The 14,709-nt window shown below is 51.1% G+C and overlaps 4 protein-coding genes across 8 annotated transcripts; 2 read left to right on the top strand and 2 right to left on the bottom strand.

Moving 5' to 3' along the window:
• Positions 1-4: 4 nt before the first annotated feature.
• On the bottom strand, positions 5-1,989 carry LOC108156651 (serine/threonine-protein kinase pelle). The gene is made up of 3 exons (XM_017288263.2): positions 1,433-1,989; positions 708-1,373; positions 5-639 (listed from the first exon to the last, which is right to left on the bottom strand). Exons 1-3 carry the CDS (start codon positions 1,735-1,737, stop codon positions 108-110), a joined length of 1,503 nt encoding a protein of 500 aa, XP_017143752.1. The 5' UTR covers positions 1,738-1,989; the 3' UTR covers positions 5-107.
• A 75-nt stretch (positions 1,990-2,064) lies between these two features.
• LOC108156652 (transcription initiation factor IIA subunit 1) lies at positions 2,065-4,946 on the top strand. Of its 4 annotated transcripts, none has more exons than XM_017288264.2 (7): positions 2,065-2,235; positions 2,936-3,145; positions 3,482-3,490; positions 3,576-3,860; positions 3,921-4,128; positions 4,196-4,440; positions 4,510-4,946. In XM_017288264.2, exons 1-7 carry the CDS (start codon positions 2,212-2,214, stop codon positions 4,615-4,617), a joined length of 1,089 nt encoding a protein of 362 aa, XP_017143753.1. In that variant the 5' UTR covers positions 2,065-2,211; the 3' UTR covers positions 4,618-4,946. The 4 variants fall into 4 exon arrangements, with proteins under 4 accessions (XP_017143753.1, XP_017143755.1, XP_033245956.1 ...); XM_017288265.2 differs by having other exon boundaries at positions 2,066-2,235; positions 2,936-3,136; XM_017288266.2 differs by lacking the exon at positions 3,482-3,490 and having other exon boundaries at positions 2,936-3,136.
• Positions 4,947-5,417: 471 nt separating this feature from the next.
• LOC108154751 (zinc finger MYM-type protein 4) lies at positions 5,418-13,080 on the bottom strand. 2 transcript variants are annotated; one of them, XM_017285124.2, is made up of 12 exons: positions 12,485-13,080; positions 11,223-12,226; positions 10,885-11,157; positions 10,763-10,819; positions 8,856-10,678; positions 7,719-8,794; positions 7,268-7,653; positions 7,066-7,191; positions 6,882-7,003; positions 6,694-6,823; positions 6,534-6,633; positions 5,418-6,462 (listed from the first exon to the last, which is right to left on the bottom strand). In XM_017285124.2, exons 2-12 carry the CDS (start codon positions 12,169-12,171, stop codon positions 6,288-6,290), a joined length of 5,217 nt encoding a protein of 1,738 aa, XP_017140613.1. In that variant the 5' UTR covers positions 12,172-12,226; positions 12,485-13,080; the 3' UTR covers positions 5,418-6,287. The 2 variants fall into 2 exon arrangements, with proteins under 2 accessions (XP_017140613.1, XP_017140614.1); XM_017285125.2 differs by lacking the exon at positions 10,763-10,819 and having other exon boundaries at positions 6,288-6,462.
• Positions 13,081-13,480: 400 nt separating this feature from the next.
• On the top strand, positions 13,481-14,597 carry LOC108154758 (pro-epidermal growth factor-like). The gene is made up of 4 exons (XM_017285132.2): positions 13,481-13,843; positions 13,913-13,963; positions 14,108-14,373; positions 14,449-14,597. The coding sequence occupies exons 1-3, from the start codon at positions 13,770-13,772 to the stop codon at positions 14,349-14,351; spliced, it is 369 nt and encodes a 122-aa protein (XP_017140621.2). The 5' UTR covers positions 13,481-13,769; the 3' UTR covers positions 14,352-14,373; positions 14,449-14,597.
• The last annotated feature ends 112 nt before the right edge of the window (positions 14,598-14,709 follow it).

The following is a 14,709-nucleotide window of genomic DNA, read 5'->3' as shown; positions in this document are numbered from 1 at the left end:
AGAATCAACGTAAAAAACGATTATATTATAATATAGGAGTAAAAATATAGTGGCTTTAGGCACAGTTCAGATCTTAGATCTAGTAAATAAACTATATGTATGAATGGTCAAAAGTCAATGCGGAATGGCTTGAATCTATTCAGGACACCGTTCATTGAGGGCCTGTCCTGCGTCTCGAGGGCCGTGCATTGGAGGCCAGCCTCGATGGCGCACAGGCACATGTCCAGCTCATCGCCGACCGGCTTGGGTATGTGCTTGTCGAGCAGTTCCAGGCGATTCTGCTGCGACTGGGCCCAATTCTGCTTGACATAGTGCAGCAGATCCTGATGCTGCTCGTTTTTGGGCAGGCGATCCGTCACCTGGCGCCCGGTGAACACCTCCAGCAGCACAATCCCGAAACTATACACGTCCACGCCCGTGCTGAGCTGTTTGGAGTTGCGGAACTCCGGCGGAAGGTAAATCCTGGTGCCAAACACCTTCTTCACCTGCATCACAGCATTTATCGACTTGGGTCCCTCGCGGGCCAACCCAAAGTCCCCGATCTTTGGCTGCAGGCACTGATCCAGCAGAATGTTTGCGGGCTTAATATCACCATGGATGAGGGGAGTGCTGCGGGCCGTATGCAGAAAGTAGATGCCTCTATGGGGAGCAATAGAAAGGAGGATTCAATCAACTGTAGTTCGGGGAAACGAAACTCATTCACTTACTTGGCCGTGCCATGGCAAATGCTGAAACGCTGCATCCACGTCAGCGCCGGTAGCGGTTGCTGCGACTTGTGCGCCCGCAGACGGTTCTCCAGCGAGCCGCCCTTCATCAGCTGATAGACCAGGCAGGGCTTGTCGCCATTGATGCTGTAGCCGTAGAGAGCCAGGATGTTGTCATGCCGAATGGTGTTCAGGTACTTGAGCTCGTTGTAGCTCTGCTGCAGCTCCACCTGGTTTTTGTCGATGTTGGGGCTGCGGTAGTTCATCACCTTGATGGCCACGTCCAGCTGCTTCCACTCGCCCTTGTAGACCTCCCCGAATCCGCCCTGGCCGAGGCGGTTCTCCGGACACCAGCTGTCCGTGGCACGCTCCAGCTCCGAGTAGTCGATCTTCAGCAGGGACTCGGCCGCCCGCTGCACGGTGCTGATGTGGATGTTTCCCAGAGATTCTAAACTGGGAATCTCTTCGCTCATCGTCGTCGTCGTGCGGTTGTTGTTCGAGTTGCTGACGCCCGAGGAGGAGGGAAAGGGCGGGCCATTGTCTATTTTCGAATTTGAATCGGGCGGGGCACGCAGGTCGCTGATGGTGGGCACGCTCCTGGGAATGTACTTGTGCAGGTCCTCGTTCACGTAGTCCTTGATCATCCGCATGGCGTGGTGCAGCTTCAGCCTGGAGAGGACGAGGGGTGGGACTTATTATAACTTTCTCCCAATCGGATCTGCACTCACTTTTTGAACAGAGCAAACAGGCTCTGGACTGTGTGATTATACTGGCCCCCCCATATATTCATGAACTCGTTTGCTGGGGAACGGCCGCGGTCTTTCTGGTGTCTTATCTGCTCCACCTGCTCCGGGTAGAGCTTGACAGCCGTGGCCAACTGCTGCCACACATCCAGGGAGTCCAGGTGGACGCAAAGCTGATGACGCGCAATCACTGGCAAAAGCCTAATCAGCAGAGTGTCGTCTTGGTGCGATCTGGATCTGGTCCTGTTGGCAGTTCCCTGGGCCTCGGCGGTCTCTGAGCCGCTCATCATGCACTTGTGGGCGGGATAAGTGGCCGTCGCTGATTCATGCAAGAGTGGGTTGCACCCGAACGATCCAAACGGGGGAAATTCCGGGATAACCTGTTGCACAGTAAAGGGGGCGGGAGTCGATTAAAAACAAACTCTTGGCGATAGGAAAAACGATCGATAACACTTCCGATAGTATCAGATGCACCGAACATGACGCAAACGAACATTCTGGATTAGATCGCAAAAATAAGATGTTTATCGCCGGTATAACTGAAAATTGTGTTTCGTTTTCGTTGCTGTTTCTCGTGGAACCCACCTGTTTTTTTAAAGTATTTTTCAGTATTTTACAGTGCGCGTTGTGGCACATCTGGTCACACAACCACTCTTTCTCGGACGCATCGTTTTAATTTTTCTGCTAATTTATTATTCATTTAAAGATAATTTGCGTACTAAAATCGAGAGAACAGAATCAAGCTGGCGGAGAAAAAGGTCCAGATGGCTTTATGCCAAACCTCAGTGGTGAGTGGGCAGCGTGGAAGGATAACTGTGCCAGTACATCTGGGGGGAATTCTTATCGGCAGACCCTTTGGGGCGCCCACTCGAATTTAGGTGCCGCCATATGGAAGGAAAGCAGCAAGGAGGATTGGGGAGCCACCTCCCTCCCCAAGAAAGTGAAAGTTTTCTCCCGAGCAAGAGCACGACGATCCGTTAATGCACCGCAGTGCCATTGCAATAGTATGGCATGGCGACACCATGTCTGTGTGCGTGCTTGTGTTAGTTTTCTGTATGTGTAGGTAGGTGTAGGTGTCGGTGCCTTGCACTTTTTTAGGCGCTCCATTACACGCCCACGGAAAGAAGGCGTGGGTGTTTCCTATGGGTTTTGGCACATATCGAAGAACCCCTCAAAGAACAACACACAATCATTCTTCTCCTGCCACACTATCGTAGTGGGGCGGCCGCCTCTTATCGCCCTGATAAGGTACTACAACTTGCGTATGTTTGTCTATAAAGCGGTGCACGAATGTGGCAAAAATAATAAATACCGTCAGTACAATGCTCCTCTGCGATACCGGTACGAAAACATATAAAATATAAAGGTTCGACTGCCTGGCCTGGGTGTGTGTGTGTGTGTGCATTTAAATAATTGCTTATGTATTGAGAATTTAATTTAATATGCATTGGCATTGCCACTCCACTCCACTCCCTCTCCCATCCAAAGCTGAAGGTCTATCATGCCGTGATCGAGGATGTCATCACAAATGTGAGGGATGCCTTCCTGGACGAGGGCGTTGACGAGCAGGTTCTGCAGGAGATGAAGCAGATTTGGCGCAACAAGCTGCTGGCAAGTAAGGCCGTTGAATTGACACCGGACCCGAGCGAGGGCTCCCATCCGCCGCCGATAGTGGCCAACAATCCAAAGGTAAGCAAGGTGTGTGATCGTTGCCTCCCCACCTTCGATGTTGATCCGTGCGTCCATTCCAGACATATTCGTTCGTATGTGTACTGTATGTTAATTAATGTTGTGTGTGTCATTTGCTGTAATCTGGGGAGAGATTTCAACACTAAGATCTCTCTTGCTTTATCTTCCCTATGTCCTCAAACAACAACAATGCGACATCGACACTGCCATCGACTGTGCTGCTTTTCTTACCTGCTGCCCCCACCATCATCATCATCATGAACGCACCCCCCACTACATGCCACGCCACACACATCTTTCGTATCTATCTACACCCACACGCATTCGCACATGCCTCAACTGCAGAGCACCAAGGTAATGCTAAATGCCTTTTGTCTGCCAGTCAGAGTCTCCCCCACAGAACACACCCCACTAATCATCGAACTCGAAACACTTTCAGGCTGCCAATGCCAAGGCCAAGAAGGCCGCCGCAGCCACTTCACAGAGCAGCTCCTCGACGGCGGCGATGGCGGCAAAGTCGCCCGTTGCTGGTGCTTCTGCTGCTGGGAGTGGACTGAAGAACGGACAGATGCCCATCAAACAGGAAGTCACTTCACAGAATCCGCCGCCACTGCATCCCACATCAGGGGGATCCATGCCGCAGAGACAGCAAGCATCCGGTGGTGGTCAGACACCCATTCCAATTGTGGCATCGCTGGACCCCAACCGCATAATGCCTGTAAATGTGAGATCGATGTCTGCTGTTTGGGTGTCCTCCCACTTATGGTTCGGTTTAATCTTTTAGATTACACTGCCCTCGACGGCCGGTTCGGGCAGCTCGGAATCTCGTGTTCTCACCATACAAGTGCCCGCATCGGCTCTGCAGGAGAATCAGCTCACCCAAATACTTACAGCCCATCTGATTTCATCCATCATGACGTTGCCCACCACACTGGCCTCATCAGTGCTGCAGCAACACGTGAATGCGGCCCTCACCAGTGCCAATATCCAGAGTAAGTATCGGTTCGACCAATCCCATCCAATCCAAAGCTAGTGCTAATCCTGTGATATAACTACTAGAAAATATGGGTGCTTCGAAGCAGCTGGATGGCGCTCTGGACTCGTCCGATGAGGATGAGAGCGAGGAGAGTGACGACAACATCGACAACGATGATGACGATGATCTGGACAAGGACGATGATGAGGATGTGGAGCACGAGGATGCCGCCGAGGAGGAGCCGCTCAACAGCGAGGACGATGTCACCGATGAGGACTCTACAGAAACGTTCGACACAGACAACGTCATCGTTTGCCAGTACGACAAGGTATGGGGCTTTTGAGGACTTTTGATCGGTAATCATAATTCTTATAAATATTCTCCTCCTTCCTCCTAGATCACTCGGTCCCGCAACAAATGGAAATTCTATCTCAAAGATGGCATCATGAACATGCGGGGCAAGGACTACGTGTTTCAGAAATCCAACGGAGACGCCGAGTGGTAAACGGAACAGACGCTGATCTAAAAGCGGCGGCAGCAGTGTTGATACTACAAAAAAAAAGACAAGAAAACAAAGAGCCTCATCCTCACGACACAGAAACAGAGAGCATGACCAAGCGAAGATATCTTATCTTTAAAATATATATATATATACTATTAGATCCATCTGTTTTGTATACGCTAGCCGAAGGGCCCCGAAGAGTGGCCTAATCCCAATCCAACCTAAATCCGATTCAAGATTCACATGTATTACAACGGAATAGAGAATCGCATTCACTTTTTGTATGAATAAATTACGACCGCCCACTTGTGGCATCCATCTACCAATTATCAGCATTGTTGGAAAAACTTACTGGCCAAAAGTGGCAAGAGTTATGCTCCAAACTGTTCAAATGAAAATTGTATGAGAAGTCGCAGCAGCAGCCAGCCACAAGAAACGAAAAGTAAATATAATTCGCTTTGTAAGTACATATGTTTCAAGTGTTCGGGGTTGTTTAATACCCTGCATCCCTACAGAAATATTTTTTATGTTTAATACCCCGTTTTCTCTTTTTGTGTTGGCATTTAATATTATTTATTATAAATATATGTTGTAAAAAACAATAATATTCTGAAAAAAACCCCTTGCTTCTGTCTGCTGCTGCGACTCTACTAAATTCTAAAAAAATTACAGTGTTGCGGCATCATCAGTTTTCGCTTCTTTTCGCTGGACCTGTAAGTAGGTCCTCCTGGTTATTTTCAAACGCTGAGTGTTAGCGGAGTGGCATCCATTTTCTTGTTAGGCCCACGTTTCCCTTCATTTCGTTTCATTTCAAAGTATGTATGTATTTTCGTATATGAATGTTGCAATTAAGGAGAAGGAGTACAGCATTTTACAAGTAAACACTTACAAACAACAGCTAAGCGGCTAATTGTTACTGTTTTGTATCATATTTATAGTCGTTTGTGGGTCTATGTTTATGTTTATGTACATACATACATGCACTCTTAAAATTGAAGGGCTAGTGCTACTAGGGGCTAGGTAGGGTAGGGGTGGGGCTAGGGTCTGGCTATCCGGCTGGATAGCTATTATTCCCACTCCTCATACGACGGTTGCGCATCATGCGTACTGTACTTCCTTGCTTTTTACTGCTCTGCTTAATGCTAAACACAATCTAATTAATGACTAAAAATGTGTGGTGTGTGCTTTCTGTCTTCAGAGAACCTAAAACTAATGAAATTGTTGCGTGTCTGTGTCTTTGCGTCCATGAATTGTTGGTGCATTACTCTCGTATTATGTACTTCAAGTGAGATTAGGATGGGACTTGGTTATCGTTTAAAATTTACACAACTCCACTCCTTATCCTTATTCGCCCTCTCTCGACGCTGTCCGAAATTAATATAAATCAAGAAAGAATCAAGTTAAAAGTAAATCTAAACTTAAAACAGAATTTATAGTATAGCACTTTCGATCTTCCAAGGAGGGAAGGGCCTAGCCTAGGCCACTCATCATCCTCTTTCTCTATATCGCTCCCGTCGTTTATCTCTAATTGGTGTTGCCCGCAAACAAGCTCGTGCTAAGCACGAAGCTGAAAAGTATTCCTCCGATTCAGGCCTCGTTTGAAGGGCAATATTCCTTGCACATACACATTGATATCTATATCTGATTCGTCGTATCTGCTGGTCAACTAAACATTAAGTAGTCAATAGCGCTATGTTGATCTCCTTGACCATTTTCACGCGATGCAGCATCCGCTGCAGGGCGTCCTGGCCGAGAGCCTGCGTTGAGTACCAAACGGGCGAGTCGGGCACACAGGAACGCTCGGGCTGTAGATAGAATACATCGTTGCGTGTCTTTACGCTCTCCGGACTGCAAAAAGAGCAGAGAATACATAATTAGGATCAACCCAATCATCGAGGATTGTATCATAATCCACTTACCATTTAGATAGATAAAATTCGTAAAGACGGACGGGACAGCGCAGGGGATTCTCCTCGTTCTCCTGCTGCTCGTATACCTTCTTCTTCCGGGGATTAGCATCTAGTATGTGAAATTATTAGCAATCATTACGGTAATGACCTAATTCAAGCTATGACTTACCCAAGCCCGCCTGCGGTGGATAAAAACGTAAGAGCACATTTCGTGATCCAGGAACTTTCGAATTCTGCGATGAGCGCTTCCAGTGCTTCATGATGTGCGAGAAGGATAACTGCATGTGCTCCTCCACGGTCTAAAAACATCCCAAGTATTACAATAAATCAAATATTCAAAATAGGCACTGGGCTTACCGTCAGATTAAAGTGCTTTGTGTTGAAAAACATAAGTGTGCTGAGCAGCACGTGCGGGGAATGGGCTCCCAATTGTTTGCACTCCCACAGATGCTCTTCCTCCACACGAGTAACAATATATTCTGTAAAAGGAGGAGGATGCAATTACTCTGAAACTGAATACACATTTTCTACAGCGACTTACGGGAATCGTTGTAGAGTACAGAGAACTTGCGGGCCACCTCATCCAGGCAATCCGTGAATCGTTCATAATATGCATCGTAAAATATGTTGTCGATACGTCCATTGACATATAAATATTGCTGGATTCCTGCAAGATCAAAGCGTTTAAGGGTTATAGAGCGAGAACATCAGGCACTATCGAGGGAGTGGAGCGATGTACTTACCCAAAACAAGATAATAGATTGTATCGGGCGCATATTCCGTGCCATTCGGCTTGCGCACCTCCTTCACAAAGAGACAGAGGGAGTAGTTCAGCTCGTCGGCAGTCATTTGCAGCAGTTCCGTTTTGAAGGGCCGCCTGCGCATCGAACTCTTCTCGATATCCGCATTCTTGGTCATCACCCACTGCTTCCACGCATTCACGCCGAACGTGTACTTGAGGAACATCTGGGCATCGGGCTTCTCCTGCGGCTGCTGGGCTTGCTGTGACTGCAACTGCAGGGCCGAGTGATCCATTTCGTTGCCACGCGGCCTCTTCACCGGCGATCGGCTGTTCCGATTAGGTGAGTCCATGACAGAGCCACCGCCTCGCTTGCGGCCACGGGGAGAACTGAAACAGGATAACAATTCAGTTATACTTTTGCTCTGGGGATTGGCTAATCTGTTTTGTCTTACCGGCTTGAAGCATCCAGCATATGGTGCTGCTGATCCAAATGGTGGACACCCATTTGTCCCATTGCGTCGTGTCCCATGGGGGGTGTGGGGATCGTGTTGGCCGTCATCGACGACTCCAGGTCCACCGTTGACGACTGATGATGATTGTCGTAGTCGGCCGTGGCCATTTTAAGGGCTATCTGGAGCATGTCGTCGCCATAGGGATTGTGACTGGCGCCGCTGACATCAACGACCTGCTGCTGCTGCTGTTGATTGACGGACTCGAGACTGTTCTGGTACTGCAGGTTGACCAGGCCCGGATCCGGCTTGATTTCATTGTCCGAATCGGAGTCCGAGTCGTGCTTCTCCTCGGCCACCATTTCGGCCATCATGAGCAGCTCCGCCTCGAGCGGATCTTCGGGCATCTTGTCCTGGATCTTCTTGATCTCCTTCAGTATGCCCTGGGCGGTGTTGCGAGTGGTGGGTATGAAGATCGGCACGGGTATGGGCAGCGGAATGGGCACCGGCACGGGAAACGGTGCCGAGTACATGTACATGGGCTGTGGCACAAATATCGGCACTGGCACTGGAATCAACACCTTATTCGAATAGTCCTTGTCCGTCTGCGTGGCGCAATCGCGCACCGACGGCTTGCACTGCTCGCCCGTGGACACCATCATGGGTTTGCAGCTGATGTTCACATTGCGCACGGCCTTCGGGTACGGCGGCACCGTTATAATCTTCGTCTCCGTGATGGGCGCCGAGAAATCGAGGCTGCTGCCTGTGGCCGTGTTTCGTCGTCCAGCAATCAGCCCCCCCGTTGAGGTGCTGGCCAATCCCGGCGACGGTGAGCGCGTCCCATAGTCCACGTGCTTGCGCGGACGCCCACGGCCCATTACGCCTATTTGGGATGACCCTTGGGTCCCCCCCGAAATCATGGTCAGCGGCGGCGGAGAGTCCACCTTGCGACCACGCTTGCGCCGCATAGCACCGCGCGCGTCGTTCTCCGTGGCCAGTGATGTGACATTGGCTATGACTGGCACCACAGTGCCTCCGATGGATTTCTTGTTGGCGGGCATCGAATTGTTTTTGGCGTTCTGCAAGCAGAGAGATCAATAATGCACCAAAATTACTTTTACTGTGGCGAGGATCACTTACCGATAGCTTCAATTTAACGCGCTTGGGCAGACCCGTGGGGAAGGGTGCCGTGGAGTTTTTGTTGCCGCCACGCAGCAGGGCCGAGGACGCGGACGACGAGGGCGAGGACTGCTGCGATTTGCTGCTGCTGCTCGGCTGGGTGTCGCTGTCGAGCGTGAGGGGTGTGCGGGAGAACTGATTCTGGAACTGCATCACGCACTGATATGTACAGAAGTTGCGCATCGAGGCATCGGACATGGTCAGGTGGTACTGCGGCGTATTGAACTGGCTGCAGTTGTCGCACTTGGTGACGGCACGGGCGGAGATGTTGCAGCTGACGCCGTGCATGGTGAGGCAGTTGATGGAGCAGGTGAGGGTCTCCTGGTCGCTGGCCAGCTGGTAGATCATATCGAAATTGTATTTCTTGACCTTGCACCACTGGCAGGAGACAATGTGGCGGTTCACGATGATGTACACGTTGATGCAGATGCGCGAGCAAAACACTTTCGGGGTCTGCTGCTCGTTGTAGATGGTGTAGGGCTCGGCGCTCTTGCGCTCAAAGTACTTGGAGCACATGGCGCAGGGGTCGGCGTTTACGTTGCTCACGAATTTGAAGGCCGAGAAGCACGGGTTCGAGCAGAAGTAGTGCTCCTTGTCGTCCAGCAGCATCTCGACGCGCACCGGCTTCTCGTTATTGCACACGCCGCACATGTCCATGCGCAGCTTCTTCTTCGGGTTGCACATGCAGTCGTAGCGCCGCAGGCAGACCTGCGAGCAAAAGTCCTTGAACTGATCCTTGTCGCCCACCGGGGCCAGGAAGCCCTCCTGCCCGCTGCTGATGTCCTTCTGGCAGCACGAGCACGTCTTCAGGCCCTTCTTGAAGGTGTTCAGGCAGGCGGCGCAGCAGAACTGCCGCACCTCGAACCCGAACCTCACGCAGTACTTCCCCAGGGCGATGGAGCTCACGTCCAGCTTGCACGTCTCGCACTTGGAGCCGATGCTCAGCTGGTAGTTGCGCAGGCACACCTCGTTGCAGAAGTCCATCGTCTCCCACATAAGCTGCCGCTCGTTCAGGTCTATCTCCGTCGCGCAGTCGGCACAGCGCCGCCGGAAGCTCTCGATGCGATCCAGTCGAGCGGCCTCCGCCTCGACGTTCGTGCGGGCCACGACACTGGTCTCTGGCCTCTTGGCCGAGGGCTGCATGGCGGTGGCTCCGATGTTGCGCACCCGAATCGAATGCCGCTTCAGCTTGTACTTGTCGGGTTCCTCGGCATTGAGCAGATTGAAGCAGTCGTCGTTGCATATGTAGTACGTGTCCTGATCCTGCCGGATTAGGTACTGGCACTTTGTCTGCTGCTTGCACTGCAGGCAGTCGCGTTTCTGCTGCTCCGTCCTTGATTCTTCTCCCTCTGGCGGCGCTTCGATCTCTTCTGCTTCTGCCTCTTCACTGGTGTCCGCAGCGGTCCCGGCGACCTCCTCGACCAGGAATTTCTTGCGCCGAACGAAATATTTGCCCGGCTGCTCTTCCAGCAGAGCATTGCAGCAGGCCTGGTCGCAGAGGTACTCATTCACGGGCGCCACCGGCTCCTCGGGTGCTTCCTGCCCTTCATCCTTGTCCTTGTCCTTGGGCTCTTCTGGCCGCTTGAACCGGAAGCCGCAGGTCTTCTCGACACCACACAGCCGACACGTCTGCACGCTGCCCACCACCCAACTGATGATAATTTTCGGAGGGGCTCCCGCCTCGCCCGCTGTGGCACTGGCTGCTTCCTCGGCCGTCGGCTCATCTGCGTCGGGGGCATCGGCAGCAGCCTCCTCGTCGTTGGCCAGCGAGTCGTTGACATCATCTAGAGTGAAGAGTGGATGGATAAGCATTTGCAATCGCCATTGGGTTCGTGTTCTGTTCTGATCTGATCGAATCCTCAACTCACCTTCAGCACCCTCTGATGCCGTCGGCTGAGTTCCAGCTGGTGCATCAGCCTGAGCATCTGAACAATGGAAAGACAAGGTGCAGGGGGACAGATGGAAAAGAAAGCGTTTGCGGATTACATACCATTCGGAGGGACGGCTGTCGCGTCTTCTGTAGGCTCTGCAGAGGATGCAGCATCGCCATCCTCTGGGTCGGCAGGATCGGCGTTGGCTGTTGTCCCATCGTTCTCTGGCGTCTTGGAACTGCTCGCCTGCTCGGCGGCTATCTCTTCCTCGGCAGCCTTCTCGGCGTTCTCCCGTGCCCATTCCTTCTCCGCTTCGGTCACCTCCGTCTCGTTGTCGTCGGGAATGAGGCAAACATCCGATTCCTCGGGTTCCAGCACATTTTCTACGGTATCTGAAATATTTCATGCACCTTTTGTACATACATTTCTTTCGATAAAACATTATTTTTCGACGTACCATCACCATGCTCAGCTTCGCCAGCATCGTCCGCTGCTTCTTCGGGTTCCGCGTCGGCGTCGCCATCTGCATTGTCCTCATCTTCCGCAGGCACTTCGTCCTCTGCCTCGTCCGGATCGGCAGCTTTATCTTGTTCCTCCAAACTGTTGTCCACCTCGTCCCGACCCTCGGGCGGCTCAGCATCGTCAGGGGGGTGAGAGTCCTCTCCCGGAGAGCGCATTTCCACATCGTCTGGTGCCTCTGTCGTGTGAGGCGAATCTCCAGCTGTTGCCGCTTCGCCCTCATCCACGTCCATGGCTTCATTGGAGGCCGGAGCACCGTCGACTGCATCCGCATCCGCCTCTTGTACGCTCGCGGCATCCGTTAGCTTCAGTGCATCGGCTTCATCGGTTGCCTCCGCCATGTTAGCTTCCTCGCGATCATCCTGCTCCTCTTCATCGCCAGCTTCAGCTTCTGGCTGTGCTTCGGCCTCGGCAGGGTCAGCATCATCGCCTGCTGGCTCGGATGACAATGGTGTTTCCGCGTCCGCGTCTGCCTCTACCGACCCCTCAGCCGCTGTGTCTTGCTGGGGGGGAGTGGCTGGTTTGTCTGCTTTCTCCTGCGACTGATTATCGAAAGCGTCTAAGGAGCCCTCCGATATTTGCTCAAAGTCTTCCTCTGGCTCAGCGGCATCCTTTTCGACTGACCCGACGGTGGCAGCGACGGCTGCACCACCCTCTTCGGAGTCTTCATTGGGATTGGGCACCTCCACAGCCACGTGTCCGACACTTCCAGCAGCATCTTCAGCAGGCGGTGAGGCGGGGGTGTCCTGTTCGGCCACAATGGGCGCTTGCTCTTCCTCACCGGGAGCTTCTCCTCGGGGGCTCTGCTCCTCTGGTCGGGGGGTTTCTGTCTCTGGCCGGGCATTGGAGTCTGGCCCAAAGGAGTCTAAACTGGATATCTCCTCCATATTCTACTTTATTCAATGGACAAATGCTGTGTGCGCTTCCTTATATCGACATGAACTGCAAGAAAAACAAAACAAACGTTAGCGTGCTCTTATCGATAGCGATAGTTATCGCGGTATCGGCTGGCGGCCAGGGCCTCTCACCATTACCGCCTAAAATGTGTACACACACACACACAAATGCAAAACGCACTGACTACACACTGGTGTACAGTGCACGAAAAAACAAAACATGCGCCACAAAAAACTGTTTAATGCTCGTATTAGAGGGGGAATCGAATACCAATCAAATATGTGGTTTATTTGTTTTCATTACTTGTTATCTCTGATGCACTGAATGGGCCTTTTCGGGTATTCCAGATTGGCGCCTCTTTTGTTATATTTATTCGGAATCTGCTGCCCCCGGACCCGACGTTGGGCACACGGCAATCTAAATCACGTTTTATACAACAATTAACTGCCTTTCATTGCTACAATAAGAACGCAAATCACTTGGGTCTGCTAAACGGCTTGCTTGGCACTTTTTATTAATTATCTACACTTTTTGCAATATGCAATTTAGAACTTTTTCTGGCCACTGTAACTCGGCTTCATATGTCAAGCAAGAAAAATGGCGCACCAGTGTATCCAAACCAATGCGGCGCACGACTAGATATGAACATTTGCGTCACGACCCAACACGGCACGGATATACAAATTTCCAACACGAAATATTATAATGCCTTGTTATTCAAAATAAATTGATATATAAATAGGTATGAAATGGGTCTAAGCAAGTCAATTCAGTCATAAGCTGGAACCTCAAAACAAGACAGAATACTATATCTATTTAGAGTTTGGTTGGTGACAAAATTCAATTTTTCAACACGCACACGCGGTCGACCATCGTGTCTTGACACGTAACACGAAGAAAACACGGTCCGTGCCCACCTCTACGCACGACACGGTGCTAACCTTCAAAAATGCCAACTGCCTGGAAAATACCGCGAATGAAACGAGCTGGCAGCATCAACAGGGTGACCGTTTACGGTATTTTTAATACTTAATACATTTAATTTCATTTTCAAACGTACTATATAGAAATCCAATAAAATCAAGTACTTAGAATAGACCAGTTAAGTAGAAAATTGATTCCTCAATCGTATAAAATTATGTGGGCATGGCTAAATGTTCGATTTAGCTGGGAATATTCGACGGAAGATAAAAAACGAGGAACATTTCGAGTATTTTTTTGTATTTTTTTGGTATTTTTCAAAAATTGATAACAGCATCGATTTCAATTTTATAACCACCACTAGCTATCAGCTGTCGCGACTTATCGAATGGGGCCTGCTCCACCTCTGCCTGTACCGGCCCCACGACCCCCTGCGTGTTGCTGCCGCCTTCCTGCTGTTCTCGCGCCAGGAGCACATTGGCCGCATCTCGACCAAGTACAAGGTCAACAACGGGGGCTGCTCCCACCTGTGCCTGGCCCAGCCCGGCAGACGGGGCATGACTTGTGCCAAAGAAGACCAAGAACGGGGTCTCCTGCAAGAACTACATCATCTTCAGCCTGAGGAACAGCTTCGGCCGACTGCTGCCGAACACGACAGACTGCCCGAATGTGCCGCTTCCAGTGTCCGACAAGAATATCCGCGCCGTGGACTATGATCCGATCCCGCATTACATTTACTGGGTAAGGAGGATTAGCAGAAGCTGAGCGCGGTGTCCCTAATATCCCTAATCCTTCTTTTTCTTTTTTCAGATCGAAGGCAGGAGTCACAGCATCAAGCGTTCTCTGGCAAGTAGCACAAAGGTGAGCCTCTTGGCCAACTCCGGACAACTGGTCGACATTGCAATCGACATCATTGGGCGGCTGCTCTTCTGGACCTGCTCCTACTCCAACAGCATTAACATGACCATCCGCACAACTATGTTCCTAAAACGTTGCCTCTTTTAGCTTCCTGGGTGAATCCGTAAGCGTCAACGATACCGGGGACTCGGAAAAGCCTCGCAACATTGCCGTGCATTCTATGAAGCGTTTGCTCTTCTGGACAGATGTCGGCAACCATCAGGCCATCATTCGGGCCCGAGTCGATGGCAATGAGCGTTTGGAGGCCTACAAGCTGGAAGGAGTCACGGCGCTGGCCCTGGATCAACAGTCCGATATGATTTACTATGCCCAGGCAAGCGAATCGATGTGATAGACATCAATGGAAAGAACAAGTAAGCAACGAATATGGGGATCCTTTAGACACATGTGTAATCCCCTGCTCCCTTGTTTCGATGCACATCTCGCAGGTAATCAACATTGCCGCCTAGGGGGAATTGTGTACTGGCTGGACGACAAGACCGGACTGGAGCGGATCACTGTCAACGGAGAGCGTCGTTCCGCGGAGCTGCATCGTCTGTCGCAGTTCACCGACATCCGGGCCGTGTGGACACCGAAAGCGGAAGTGCGGCACAGTCGTCCAAATTGTTTCCACAACTGCATAGCCAGAGGGGAGGGTGTGGCACGCAGTACTCACGACGTCTGCTCGTTCCCCAAGCATCTGATGCTGC

The sequence above is a fragment of the Drosophila miranda genome, chromosome 2 (genome assembly GCF_003369915.1).
Source record: "Drosophila miranda strain MSH22 chromosome 2, D.miranda_PacBio2.1, whole genome shotgun sequence".
In the NCBI taxonomy this organism is placed as follows: Eukaryota; Metazoa; Arthropoda; class Insecta; order Diptera; family Drosophilidae; genus Drosophila; species Drosophila miranda.
Note: the sequence above shows the minus strand (reverse complement) of the source record. Positions and strands in the feature narration are given on the sequence as shown.